The sequence below is a fragment of the Vombatus ursinus genome, unplaced genomic scaffold (assembly GCF_900497805.2).
Source record: "Vombatus ursinus unplaced genomic scaffold, bare-nosed wombat genome assembly UNPS02014322.1, whole genome shotgun sequence".
Taxonomy (NCBI): Eukaryota; Metazoa; Chordata; class Mammalia; order Diprotodontia; family Vombatidae; genus Vombatus; species Vombatus ursinus.
Window position 1 is genome coordinate 28,646 of NW_020954100.1, and position 15,731 is coordinate 44,376.

At 37.4% G+C, this 15,731-nt stretch overlaps 1 protein-coding gene across 1 annotated transcript in view; it reads left to right on the plus strand.

Moving 5' to 3' along the window:
- Positions 1 to 1,344: 1,344 nt before the first annotated feature.
- The window catches only part of LOC114042247 (vomeronasal type-2 receptor 26-like), a 30,978-nt gene continuing 16,591 nt past the window's right edge, over positions 1,345 to 15,731 (plus strand). The window contains 3 exon segments of the mRNA XM_027860906.1: positions 1,345 to 1,550; positions 5,329 to 5,620; positions 14,078 to 14,884. Coding sequence (XP_027716707.1) covers positions 1,345 to 1,550; positions 5,329 to 5,620; positions 14,078 to 14,884 — 1,305 coding nt within the window.

Consider the following 15,731-nt stretch of genomic DNA (forward strand, 5'->3'; position numbering starts at 1 on the left):
ACCCCACCACCCCATGCACTCTCCAGTCCATCCATACTAGACTCCTTGTGGTTCCTGGAACATAGCATGATACTTTCCATTTCTTTACTCTTCCACTGGCTGTCCCTCATTTCTGGAATACTCTGCCCCCTCCTTTCAATTTCTTAGTTCCCCTGGCTTCCTTCAAGGCCCAATTTTAAATCCCACCTTTTCCAGGAATCCTTTCCTGGTTCTCCCAGCTACTAAAGGCTTCACTTTTGACATGGGCCTCTTATGCCTTACACACACACACGCACACACACACACTTTATGTCCCCTTTCTCCCTACATATTTAAATGTTCTGTCTTTCATTAGAATATATACTCTTTGAGAGCAGGGACTTTTTTGCCTTTACTTGCATCCCTAGAGCTTAGCATAATGGATGACACACTGTAAACACTTAATAAATGTTTGTTGAGTGACTGATGTTCCCAAGTGCCACTAGGATGATTATATCTAGGCAGAGATTATTTGAACAGGGACATCTTTAAATAATATTGAAAGTATGGTGGGAGAGAGGATATCAGTGACTTCTACATTTAAGGGCTTAAAATTTGGAGAAATGACTCCAGATTTAGTGTAGAAGACCTGTGCTGTCCAGCTTATGGTTCAGTCAACTTCAGTGAGATGCAGGCTATGAATCTGGGAAGCTGTCAGCATAACTAGTATACTTTTAATTTTTAACTTTGATGTGTCTGAGGATTTCCAGTATCTGCCCATTCCAGAATGCCACCACTTTGCCTGATGCAATATTTATCACCCTCAGAGTCACAGAATGGACTTTACTTTCAGAAGGACACATGGGTTTCACAGTCCATGGAGGCTCTAGAACCTTCTTTTTCCATAGGTCTTTCCTGGTAATTGAAAAGGCAATACCAACAAGTACTTTTCCACTTGTGTTTTTTTCTTGGTTACAGGAACACAGGTGTAGTGCTTCCAGGCAGGAATGATGCTTACTGAACAAGGTCTGCCTCCCTGGAGGTAGAAGCAGGACCTAGGGGATGAAGGGAGGGGGAGCCCAGGCCCTTGTTCATCCTGAATAACAAGGACCCTTACCGTGATAACTGCATGTCACAGAAACTTTATAAGCACTACCTTTTATTCCAGCACTATCTTTGTTTTGGACAAGGGCTAGACTTAGGTTGTATTGTGTTTTCTCAGGTGTCAGAAGCAGACTAGAATTTGGGAATCATTTAAGGGTGGAGGCCTTTGAGGGAGAGTTTTCTCACTGGAATGTAACTACAATTACTCTCACTCTGAACCTTGTTGTTTGTCAGCTCCATATAGACTTAGAGTGTTGGGGGCGTTCAAAACATCTTGTCCTCATGCTCACTCTGATTTTCCTGTTGCTAATCATTCAGCTTCCTTTTTCTGTGTCCAGGACAGAAAATCCTCTTTGCTTCCTACAAAGCAATACTTGCATCTCCCAAGATAGGGACCTGATCATTGGGGGATTTTTCTCCCTATATTCTCTTGAAGTAAGCAGTTTCACAGGATCTGAACATCCTCACAAGACCTGCCATGCTTATCAGTAAGTATGTCCATGGTATCCTCTCTGAAAGAGTGGGCTTGCTCCTTGATGATTGTGAAAGGGACCAATTGGAAGGGCAGCCAAGTATCTCTGTGAATTCCAAACCAGCTCTTATGTTTTCCTTAAATAGAGATAAAAGAAAATAATACCTTTTCTACTCAGGGGAATAGGAAAGAGGTAGCAAAGTGCAGTGGATGACCATAATGATAATAAGTCCATACCATCCTTGCCATCCTGTCTCCTACTAAGGCTGTCTCAAAGGTGAATTGACATTGTACTTTAGTTCAATTACAAAAAAGTGATTATTTTATCTATTTGTGCAATATCCCATAGATCAATGAATATAAGAGTATAATAGCAAGATAGTAACTTGCCCCAGTACCATTTGGATCTGAAGTAATTGAAAAGCAAGAATAAGATGGCAACAACAATGGTAATTTTTGGAAGAGAGGCAATGAGGTGTAGTGGATAGAGAAGCAACCTCTGAGTCAGGAAGACGAGTTCAAGGGCTGCTTCTGATACTAGTATTGACTGAGGGATTCTGGATAAATCACTAATTCCATTTCTACCTCCCCAGTACCTCTATTCTTTAAATAATAATTCTTTAAAGCATTGTGTTGTGGGACTGTTTGCAACCTGCATTAATAGGGGTGATTTTATCACTTGAAATTTTCAGATCTGGATAAAATAACAATACCTTATATTCATATGAACACTTATGTTTGCTAAACACTTTACATCTATTTTCTCATTTGATCTTCCAATCATATGAAATAGGTACTATTATTATTGCCATGTTACATATCAATCATTCAGTTGATCAACAAATGTTTATTATGCACCTAATATGTTCCAGGCATTTTATGGATGAGGAAACTGAGGCTCTAAGGAGTAGTGTTTTATGCAGGTCACAGAGCAAATGGTTGAGGTAAGATGCAAGTCTTACTAATTCCATAATCAATGTTCTGTGGATAGCAGTCTGGCATTGAATCAATTAATCAGTAAACACTTATTAAGGGCCTACTATGAGCCAGTCACTGGGATAAGTTCTGGGGATATGAAAAGAAACAAAGGATCATGGTGAGAATGAAGAATGTATTTAGGAGTAGTAAGGAAGAGGGAGGGAAGCAAGGTGGTGCAGTCGATAGACTATTGGGCCTGGAGTCAGAAAGACCTGAGTTCCAATCCAGCCTCAAACACTGTGTGACCCTGAGCAAGGCACTTAACTCTGTTTGCCTTAGTTTTCTCATCTGTAAAGTGGTCTGGAGAAAGAAATGGCAAGTCACTCCAGTATGCCAAATAAGATCACAAAGTCATATATGACTGAAATGACTGAGCAGAGGGAGAGGGGAACACAGAATATCAACAGAGTTTATGAATTTGGAAGTAGAGTTTAGTGAGAAGTATAACTGCTATGACCTGCTAACAGAGTGGAATTCCAATTTAGATATGCTAATCCAACAGCAAGAATTCTTGAGTCTCTTTGGCTGATAGTCTGCTATAGAATATCCATTCATTCATCTCTTAAGCCATTTATCTCTTCTGTGAGCTCAGGCTCCCACTGTCAATTTCTTTAAGAGAAACTATTCCATGCCACTACTGATCTCTTTATCATTTTTAACTAGTCAGCAATTTCATCTACATTGGGAATTCTCCATGAGGAAACTCCCTCTACTGATGCAGATAGGCACCTACTCTTCAATTTATGATCTTGGGGTTTCTTGGGGCACTAAGAAGTTAAGTGACTTGCCCAGGGTCACTCAGTCATATGTTTCAGAGATCAGACTTAAACATGGGTTGTTTTTTTAACAGCTGACACCAGCTGTCTATCCACTATGCCATAGTTGCTTTTATCATCAAATACAATGACTTTTTAATCAACCCTAATCCTTCCTCACCCTCTCTGCAATGTTTAAATCTGTTGTATTTGAACTAACCTCCTTCTGGCAACCTCATTATATTTACTAACAGTGACTTCCACCATCCCAATTATATTATTACTCCCTGAATATTTCTTCTCTATCTCTATTTGTGGGGGAATTTCTCCCCTCATGCTCCTTAAATGTGGATATTCTTGAAGGGGCTGTGTTTTTACACTTCTCTCTTGTTATGCATATTTTTTCCCTCTGTAATATCATCCTGTCTCACAACCTTATCCATCAATCTATCTCATCAGCTCCCATGTTTCAGTCTCTGGCTTCAATTGCTCTTTTGAGATCCAGTTCAGTAATTCCTGAAATATTTGCATTTGAATATCCCAACAGCAAGCTTGATATATGAAAAAATAGATAAAAATGATCTTTCCTCTAAACTAACTCCTCACTTTTATTTCTCCATGACTGTTAATGATAGTACAGGTTCCTTAGGCTTCAAATATTGAATCTTTGACTTATTCCTCTTCCCCACATCCCATATAAGTCAGCAAACTCATAATTCATCTTCAATCAATTCTTCTCTTCCAGTCTCACTGTGCCTTCCCTGGTTCCAGTTCTTAATCAATATGAATCCTAGAATTATTGCAATACCTTCCTAATTGATCTCCTGCCAACATTATAAGCCCTAGTCATTTTACTATATGCCTTAGTAGATTTAGTTTCCTAGACTACAATGATACTGTAGCACCTAAAAATCAATGATGACCTACTCTCTGGAGAACAAATCTGCATACTCTTAGCTGTCCAGAATCTAGCCCTTCCAACAAAACTGTACAATCTTGTGGACCACTACTATGTAACCCAGCCCTTATACTTTAGTCAAATTGAACTGCTTGTAGTGAATGTAAGCAGAATGAGGGTCAGGACTTTCATCTGGTTCTTTGCTGTGATTTTTCATATATTTAGCATTAATTTTTTAACAGGAACTAGGAATAAACTTCTAAGACTTAAGTCAATGAGTTTAAGAAGGATGAAGTGTTAAACTGTATAAAGTCAAATTTCAGTCATCAGGTTCTGGCAATTTATTTGTCTATAATATTTGTCTGTAATAATAGACTTACAAATGTTCTTGTAGTTCAATTAAAAATTCCAGGATTATTTTCCAAATCTTAATGTTATTCTATTTGCTTGAAATTATTTCTTCCCCCTCCCTCCCTTCCTTCTTCCCTCCCTTTTCCTCCCTCCTTTTCCCCCTTCCTTCTTGTCTTCCTTCTTTGCTCCCTCCCTCCTCCCTTCCTTCTTTCCTTCCTTCCTCTCTCCCTTTCTCTCTTCTTCTCTTTCCTTTCCTTCCCTCCTTCTTTTTCTTCTTTGTTGTTATTGCTCCCCTCTCCAGTTTGTGATCCTATGATTTTTTAATGAAATATCACACTGTTTACTTATATGATAATAATAAATAAAATCATATTTTTAAAGTCAAATGGTAAATACACATCAGTTAGTCCAAACTCTTCATTTTCAAGATGAAGAACCTGAAGCTAACAGAAGCTCACTGACTTGCCTGAGGTCAGGAAGGTAATAGATAATAAGTGACAAAACCAGCATTTGAGCCCTTGTTCATTAACCATTGCAAAGTCAGTTTTCTTGCCATGGTGCCACATCATCTGTTACTGAACTAGCGGTGCACTACAACTCCCAGATATTCTTAGGATAAATTGTTACATAGTCACATCTTGCCCACCTTCTTCTTGGGAAGTATATTTTTTAACTCAAATATAAGATTTTGCACTTATCTTTACTAAGGCCTCCAGCATGGACAAGAGTCATATAGTATGTTTAGGCTTTGAAGGGAGCTTTTAAATTCACAATAATGGCCATTGCCTGACAATATCTACCCTTCATTACAGATGGATGCACAAAAATTATCAGCAAGTACTGGCTCTGAAGTTTTCTGTGGAGGAGATCAACAAGAACCCCAGTCTGTTACCCAACATTACCCTAGGATATCACATCTACAATGCCTGCCACAGTGATGCAAGGACCATGGAGAGTTCCCTAATGTGGCTGTCAGGATCAAGCCACATAATACCCAATTACAGCTGTTCAAGGCAGGACAAATCTATGGCTATCATTGGAGGAGCCAAGTATTCACTGTCTGTCCAAATGGGGACCTTATTTGAACTCTACAGGTTCCCACAGGTGGGGATATTGAAACTGGCATCTCTAGTGTCTTTCATAGGCTGTCTCCCTGAGTTTTCCCCATATTATACAGCTAGGAGAGAATTAAAGTCATCTAGACTTTAGAACTAGAATTGACCTTAGAGATCACCTAAATCAGCTTCATCATTTTACAGTTCAGAAAACTGAAGAGATGGAGAAAGTAATTTGCCTAAGCTTTTATAGACAGAACTCAGTCTCATTATTCCCAGTTGACTCTTTCTACTACGCTATCCTATAATTTTGCCCCAAAGCTCTAAGATGATCCTGACTATCAATAAATTCATTTTTTATTGAAAAAAATTTATGTAGGTACTACTGAGTGCTGCATAGAAATATGCAGATTACTTTGGGCAATGGCAAAAGAAACTATGTGTTAAATGAAAAGGGAAGAGGAGGACATGGGAAGGAGATATATATCACACTCTTAAGAAGCCCTTACATACATAAAATATTTCAGATTTACTTTCCACTCACTTGTTAAAGTAAAGTGAATTGATGCACTGAAAATCAAATGTATGAAGCTATTAGGATGACTTTGCCATATCTGTCACTGCTTTGGTATTGAGTCAAATGAATAATTCATTTTACTACTGAGCATTACATAGAACAGCTTTTTGGGTGGAATAGAATGGCATACAAACTCAGCTCTCTTCACAAAAAATTGGTGTTTGTCTTTTTATGACTTTGAATGCTTCTCAATTTTGGAGAAATCTAGGAAGTCATTTAAGAGGTAAGAAGACAAGTTAGTGAATAACTTCCATCCATTTCAGAAAGAGGTCTCTACATTGTTAGGTTGAGATCTGCACATCTTCTTGAGCCTTGCAGTACATATACTGTCATTAGAGGTCATCATCATCATCATCATCATCATCATCATCATCATCATCATCATCATCTATCCCTGTAAGTTTTTCAAAGTGCTTTAGATACATTTTCTCATTTGACACAGACATATTCAATAGACCTTTCACAGACTTTGTTGACCTGAACTTCCAAAAGTCTTACTAAGAAATATATGACTTTCATGGAATTTAGACCTGGAACATTAGAATATGTGTATACTTTGTTTCTATTTATTTGTGTAAATGCTTATTGAACTGAATTTCTGGTATCTATTTTGATCCATACTTCTGAATCAGAAGACCATGTTAATTGTCAGAGAAAAGAAAGTTATGCAGGTCCCATTTCTCTTCATCCATCATCATCATTCTGTCCAGAATCACCAAACCTCAGAGTTAAATGGAGCTTCTGAGGACATTTAACCAAATACATACACGAACAAGAATTCTCTCATGTGTGACACACCTGAAAACTCTTCCTTATGGATCTTCACAAAGATTTCCAGAGATAGGAAACCTACTGCTTCTTAAGGAAGCCCATTAGAAGGTGCCTTTATCTTTTTGGAAGTTTTTTCTTTAGCTAACATCTACATTTCCCCCTTGAAATTTCCACCCATCACTCCTATTTCTGCACTTTAAGGCTAAGTAGAACATATTTCGTCCTCCCTTCTATAGGACAGTCCTTCAAGTATTTGAGGACACCTAGAATATTCAACTTAAATTATCCTTTCCACAGACCAAACCTCCATTATTATTTCAAAAGATTCTCACATAGCATGAACTTGAGATACATCACTAATGTGGAAGCTCTCTAATGTAAATGTCCTTCCTAAAATGCGGCATCAGTAAATTAATGTTATACTCCCAATATGATCTGAGTAGAACAGAGTACAGAGGTGATTATCATATCCTTATTCCAGGAAGCTCTGACTCTCTTAATTTAGACCAGAACAAGTTCATATTAAGCTTGTAGTCCACTAAAACCCCAAGATCATTGCTTAAATGGGTCATTATGTAGCCATTTCTCATCCATCTTGCCTTGTTGAATGCACTTTAATACAAATGCAAGAACTTAGATCCCCCCATTATATTTTATCTTATTAGACCCAGCCCAAGATAATAGTTAATCAAGACCTTATTGTATCCTGACTGTTACTGATTCTGTGAGAAACCCTTCCCAAGTTTTTTTCTTTTCTAAGTTTGATTGACATATTGGTGATGCTTTTATTCAGTTCATTGTTTTTCTTTTCTTTTCTCTTTTTTTAAAAGGTTAAATGGTACAGGGCTGAGAACAGACTTCTGGGACACTCACTGGGCAATGTCCTATCAAGGCAACATTGAATCATCAATGACTACTCTTTGGGTCTAGTTATTCAGTTGCTTTGAATGCATCTAAGTAAATTATCATTAAAATTTTTTTTCTTTGCTAGTTTAAGCTCATTCTGACCTTTATCACTCCTTGTGATATTCTTATGTGACAGGGCCATACTTCTGTATTTGTCTTTAACTATTTGCCCTTGCTTCTATTTTGTTTATGAGTCAATGAATCAGCAAGTATGTATTAGGCATCTGCTTCATGGGGCATTATGCTAGTTGAAGAGAGAGGGGGATGGGAATGTAAATGGAAAGAATCAAACAATCAGCTCTTGAGGAGCTTGTGCTCCCCCACAATTGACAACAAATGAATATCTAAGTATATAGAGAATGAATAAAAAGAGAAATAGCACAAAGTTGTCAAATACAGGGTAGCTTGGGAGGGAGGGCATTAGTAGTTAGAAGGGAAGGATTAGGAAAGATTTCTTGTAAGAGGTTTACTTAAACTGTGTGCAGAAGGAAAAGAGGGGTTGTCTAAGGCAGAAGGGAAGATGTAATATATTGTAGGCATGGGGAATGTCAAGTACAAAGGCAGAGATATGGGCAATATAGTGTTGTGTGAGCAAAAGAGAGAAAAGGGAAGTTTGACTAGATTGCAGAAGGTAGGAGGAGTCATGTATAACGAGCCTAGAAAAATAGGTTGGTGCCAGATTTTGGATGCTTTAAATGCTAAACAGAAAGGTTTATCTTAAGACTAACAGAGATACATTGGATTTGATTGTGTAGAGTAGATATAGGGTCATATCTATCACTTTGGACAGGCAGAGGAGAGTTATAGTCATATCTGTTTCTTTGAACAGATAGAGAGATATGGTCATACCTACCACTTTGGCAACAGTGTAGAGACTTTCAAAGGGGAGAAATGAAATGCTGTTATAATGATCTAGGTGAGGGGTGGGGAACCTGTATCCTTGAGGCCACATGTGGCCTTCTAGGTCCTTGGGTGTGGCCTTTTTTAATGAGTTCAATTTCTATGAACAAATTATTTCATTAAGGGGATGTTAAGGGCACATAACAAAAAGGAAGAGAAAAAAACTAGGATGGTATTCTCAGCCCTCATCTGGAATCTTGGGACAGTTGTCTTATCTGGATGTTAGCTGCTTCTGGGTCTATACTAGATGAACCTTGAGGTCCCTGGAGGTTTTGCTGTTCAGAGAATTTCAGTTTATATATCATTTGCTGTTTCTATCCTTACTTAAATCCTGCACCTGATATAAGAATCTCTTAAAAATTTATGAGGGTCCAACTGCAAAATGAACTCTTCCACCCTTTAAGATTATTGTACAGATACCTTAAAATGCAAAAAATAATTTCACTTTCTTTACCATTATCAATAGAACTTACATGTAAAATCTTAATCCGATTTTAAGAACTTTGAGAACTTATTACTAAAACATACTCAAAGCTGGAATTTCCATAGTAGATAAATTTGGAAGCCAACCGTATACAAATGTATATAGTTCTTATAGAAAATGGTCTAATTGATGCTTTTCTCAAAATTTGCTATTCCATTTATTTAGAAAACTTTTACATTACATCTTTGTCTAATCATTTCCCCCATAAGAGGATATCAACCCTATATTATAATTTGACCACAACTACAGGTTAAAATTGTAAGATGCTCATATTTGCATCCTATTATAGTAACTCAGATGTTCCAGTATCAACATATTATTTAACAAATTTAGCATTGTACCTAAAAAAACTTCTTGATTATAGAAATTTGCTATAAAAGGAAAAAGAGGGGCATAGTTATCACAACAGGGGGGAAAAACTCTCTTAGTTCTGTTTGATTACAAGCATGAGTTGTATCTGATAGCCAGTCATGTAGTTACAGTGTTAAAAGCAAGGCTCAGGATTAGCCAGGTGGAGAAATTTCCTTTTCAGAAAGGAAATAGCACAATGGAGAAAAAGAGTCATGAAGATTCTACCTAGACCATGCCAAGGTTGTCTCCAAAACTTTTCCCAGGCAGACATCCACCTTTAGCAATTCTTACACTGCAGCACATGCAATTTTCTACTATTGACTCTATGACAATTCAGATAACTATCCCTGAAATCCAAGCTCAAAAAAATAGTAAATTACAGTCTCAGGAATTTTTATCTTAAATAGCAAAATTTCACTAACCACAACTTAGGGCTTGAATATCTTTCCTGATATTTCCATAACAGTTAACATTTCATTTATCCTTTATTTATAAGTTAAAACTACCCATATTCTGGGGCTTCAGACATACAGCAAATACCTGATAGTCGAGTCATCATTAATATGTTGAAACTGCATCTTTAAACCACCACCTATACTTAAATAATGGCTAAAATTTTTCAAGGAAAATTTAATATTATATATTATTATTATCTGTTTTATAACAAAATATACCTCATTAAATATTTAACAGTTTTCAATTATCTGTTTTTTAATCACATCCTGTTAAAAGCCCAATTCATGTGTAACAACATCCACATTAAAAAGTTGTTTTGTCTAACAGCATTTCTATTGCAATGGTCTTTCAAATTTTGCAACACAAGATAATTTAGAAATACAATAACAATATAAACAATATAATATGTTTAAAACATGAAACAAAACTTCAGATAACATCAACCTAATTAATTGTATTTCCAAATTATCACATATAAAAATCATGAATCTTACCTTTGGCATTTTAAAACCACTTTAGAGTTATCAGATATGGAATAATTACAATTAAAGAAATAATAATAATAATAAAATAATAATATAGCACTTATCCTATGTCAGTCACTGTGTTAAGCACTTTACAATCATTATATTATTTTGATCTCACAACAACCCTTGGAGGTGGGCACCATTATTATTTTTCTCTTTACGGATCAGGCTGGCTGCATCTTAAATCTTTCAAGGTAACAAAATCTACAACAACACGAACATGACACAGACATTTTACAAAGACACAAACACAGACAAAACAACAAGACAGATACAAACAGACACAAAGAATTGAGTAAAGTGTACAATTAAAATTCTAATTTTATAGAGGCACACAGTTACTGAGGTGTGCAGTTTAAGAAATAACAGAGGTACCCAGTTACAACTGTACAGAAGCTAGCAATTTAAAAAGAAGCAGAGGCATGCAGAGAGGCCGATTAACAGAGGTGTGCCTCTGTTTTAAGAATGGATATCCTTACCATAGTGATCTGAGACAAACCACCTCACTGGAGTGGCCTTGGGGTTTTTCTCACAAAGGATGATGAGCTCAACCAAGGTGGGAGCTCAGAGGATTGGAGCAGGGACAAGAGCAGAGGACTCATCAGTCAAGAGGAAGTTGGATTTAGGAGAAATAAATTTCTGGTGGTGCCTAGTCCATTCCCATTGTTATTGGAGGGTCCAATGACCCAGTTCCATGTCAAATCCCACTTCTGACACCAATTAATGTCGACTGGACCAAACCAGCCTCTAACCTGTGGATGGCCAGAGCCAAACAAAGCAGGCCAGAGGCAGTTGAGTTAGGAATCAAACAGAAGTGTAATGTCAAAGTGAGAGAAATGGCTTGCAAGCAAGGAAATAGATTAGATACATGTGCCAAGACCCTTACCCTATTGGGGGGAGGGACCTGGAGCAGTGGAGCTGAACCTTGACTTATACACTAGTGACTAGCCAAAGCATCAAACAGTGTAGTATGGCAATAGTGGTGAGGTACAATGGCAACAGCAAGGCAAGGTTGTCTAGTGACAAAAAGTCCATTCATAGCAGGGCTTCATGTCTGGTCCTACTGGTGCTTGCCCAAGCTCAGGGACCATCAGTTCCAGAAGATGAGTTCAAAAAATTGTTGTTATGGGGCAGCTAGGTGGTGCAGTGGATAGAGCTCTGGCCTTGGAGTCAGGAGGACCTGAGTTCAAATCCAGTTTCAGACACACAACACAAGACATTTACTAGCTGTGTGATCGTGGACAAATCACTTAACCCTGATTGCCTAGCAAAAACAAAAAAAAAATGTTGTTATGCCAAGCTCAGGGCACAGCTTGTTTGCTGGGCCTTAGCTCTGGAAAAATCTCTCCTAATATCTTGACATTGGAAAAGACTCTGGAAAGATATAAGAGGAGTAAACAGTCCTCATCATGTACCTATTTCCAGCTTGCTATTGTAGAGAATTCTTTGCTATTCACTATGTGTGTTCATTGTGAAACTGGTATTAGATGGGGAAAGGGTCAAGCCCAAGTTTGGGGTCCCCACTTTTTTTTAAAGTGACAAAGTGATCAAAAGTTAGAGGAACGTGATCATATCCCCTAGACTAATAATATTGAAGGGAGCAGATAGATATACTTCTAACCTGGTATTCCTTCTCTTTGAGGAGAGCAGAGTGGTGGTCTCTGGTCCCAACCTCATGCTTCCCCCCCTGTCAGGAATGGAAGTCTCTCATGGAGAAGGGTGGGAAGAGAAGAGGTTAGAAATGTTTATACTGTCCTCCCTTTGAGCCACATAAGGACAATGTCTTTGTTGCCACAAGTGGAGTCTCACCATACATTAGGGCTCACTCCCCACTCCTATGCTACACATATTTTAAAACATTATTATGAGAAGGGGTCCATGACCTTCACCATACTATCAGAGAGGTCCATCACATGCAAAAATGTTAAGAACTCCTAGTATATTCGGTAGAAATGGTAAGAATCTGGTATTTTTCTTGATACATAGATACAGATAAAGTTTTCTCCCTTCATTTTCAGTTTAAATCCTTTTTGATGACACTTGCAAGGTTCTAAGCAAATTCGACATTATTAGATCTTCTTAATTGTTGTCCATTCCTCAGAAGGAGAATATCATAATTGTATTTAAATTGTGATCCTCCAATCCATATAATATTCTCAAACAGCATCTCCTAAACATTCTATTTTCTTCTCATGTCTACCTTTATCTTCTACATTCCTTGCCTTCAATGGATTATAGTGACGATACCACCACATATGCCCCTAATATTTTGATCTAATGTCCCTAATATCTAGATGTCCTCCTCTTTAGCAATACTTTTTAGATTTTTCTTGGAGTAGTTATCATTTGTGTGAATTAATCAAGAAAGTAATACTTGTCTGGTTTGACAAATCTTGAAAATTTCTCCATCATGTTTGGATACATACTGCTAAAAGATAGAAGGCCACTTTATTATGAATATCATCAGATCAATAGGCTCGCCAGGGCCTCACCAAACACTCTTACATAGCTTTTCTTATTCTGGTCCTGGTGGATGAGTTCTCACCTGCTCATACCTGTGGATCCACCTTAATGGTTCCTTGGAAGACTTCATATATGTGTGACTTTTTCCAAACTCAGTGTTGGTGAGTTCCTTATACTTCCACATCAGTTGCTTCCTGTTCAGCTTGTGTAGTTCCCTACTCTTCTGAATCAATATCCTATTTTTTTCCTGTTTCAAGTGGTCAGTGTTCCTTCTTCCCTGTCTCTTCTGGGTGACATTCCTCTGCTCTTCAGTTTCTTGATGTTGGATTTCCCTTGGGTTATTTGGCCTGTTTCCATATTTAAACTCTTCTCGGTCATTTTATTTTTTAAGGAGTACTTCCTTTTCCTCAATAATCTTGAAACTAGGGGAGCAATCTTTGAACCTTTTTTACCTTGTCTTCAGCTTATACTTGGTCACTTGATCCACAACAGGAATGCAAACATCACACACTCTGTCTGGGTTGTGATGGAATTCCCTCTATTTTGCATCTTGCTAGAAGTGATATCTTCTATCCGTGTAGTTCGATTAAAAATGTATCCCAATTCTATTTGCTTTCACAACACTATTGACTCTTTCATTTGTAAAAAAGAGCCACCTTCCTACTCCCTTCTCACACATGTTGAGTAAGAAAACAATCTTACCCAAGAAAATAATTTAAAACAAAGTACTAACACACACACACACACACACACACACACACACACACACACACACTGAGATGTCTTGGTATTTGGGGAAAAAAGAAAGATGGCTGAGGTGTGCTGTGTGAGAGATCACAGGAGAACTAGAGTCTCTAATGCTACTAGGAAAGTTATTTCCTGGCTTCAAAATGGTCTTCTAAATGTGACACAGGACAATAAGAATCTTTAACTACTCCTTTAATTGTCAGTATAATCTGAAATTCATTTTTTTCTTTTTAAGGCATATTTGGGATTATTTGAATTTTCCTGATATCACCTTAGCAATATATTTCCTATACCTCAAAACAAATCATATTTCTACCTATTCAGAACAGCTATGGTCCATTTGATCCCATTCTGAATGACAGAGTCAAATTTCCTTCTCTGTATCAAATGGCTCCCATGGTCTCCTTTCTCCATGTGGGTATAGTCTGGCTACCGTTGCATTTTGGCTGGAACTGGGTGAGGCTCATTGCCCCGGATGACATGAGTGGTGAAACATTCTTCTGGGATATGTAAACAGAGATGTCCAGAAACAATGCCTGTGTAGCCTTTACAGAGAAGATCCCTGTTAGTGAGAGATGCCATGCTGAATCACATATGGCTTTGCTGCCCAGGATCTTGCAATCATCAGTCACAGTGATAGTCATTCATGGCAATTCAGATTCCCTAATGATCCTAAGACATTCACAGAATCCTGTCATTATACTATTGAAAGTGTGGATTGTCACATCTCACTGGGATATTACAATTAGACCCCATAATTTACTTTCTTACGGTTTTCATGGGACTCTAATATTTTCACATCAGAAAAGAGAAATTCCTGGATTTAAACATTTTCTCAGGACAATAAACCCTACTAAGTACCCTGAGGACACTTTCCTTAAGAGTTTCTGGCAATCAGTTTTTATGTGTACAGGTGATCCTACAGTAGTGGAAGCAGAGCAATGTTCACCAAATACTTCCTTGGAGAATCTGCCTCTGCATCACTTTGACATGACCATGTCTGACCTGAGTTATACCACCTACAATGCTGTGTATGCAGTGGCCTGGGCCCTTCATGAAATGTCCCTGATCAGATCAGAAATGGAATTTATAGACAGTGAAGAAAGTCATCTGGTACCTCAATTCTGGCAGGTGGCATACTTCCATAATGAGCTATATTATCCCTTTAGATTTCCCCAGGGTTCAAGAGAGTGAGGTATACCTATGGTCTTGATTATCTCTAATACTAATTTATTGGTTATTTCTAATTTCTAAACTTTTTCTTGGTTTTCTTATATTTCATTCTGGAATCCTAAGAGATCCTTCCTAGAATTAAGGATGAGCAGTATAAGGGTAAGTTGGCAAAACCTGTGGTATGGGGAGACTCAAGATTTTTTCTTCCTGAAAAAAAAATGTGTATCCTCTCTCAGGGTTTCAGAAGTCTTTACATGTCCTGTTGCCCATAAAAAAATTTTAAATCAGAAGAATCAAATATGTGGCCTTCCCAGTGCTGCCCAAAATAGACTAAAATGTAAATAGAAAACATTTAATAAAAGAGGTAAAAATACAGAAAAAGTAAATAACATTTCATTAAAAATATATATCAATATGCAGCCTGCAGGGATTGTTATGTATGAATTAGTGATCCCTAGTTGTATTTGAGCTCAACACCATTAATGTAGATTCATTGTAGCTTTGATTTGATAAGAAAATTTCCCTTATGAAAAAACTGAAAAACAAAAGTAGGAATAAAGACAAAAGCATACTTCCCAAACTCAAATTGTGCTATGAAACAGTCATCATCAAAATTATTTGGTACTGGTGTACCAAACTGAAAGAAAAAATAGATCAATGTAATAGATTAAGTAAGGAAGAATTTAAAACAACTGATTTCAATAATGCAGTGCTGAAAAAAACATGTACACAATAATTACTTAGGGAGAAATTTCCTACTTGACAAGAATTGCTGGAAAAATTGGAAAGTAGTTTGACTGAAATT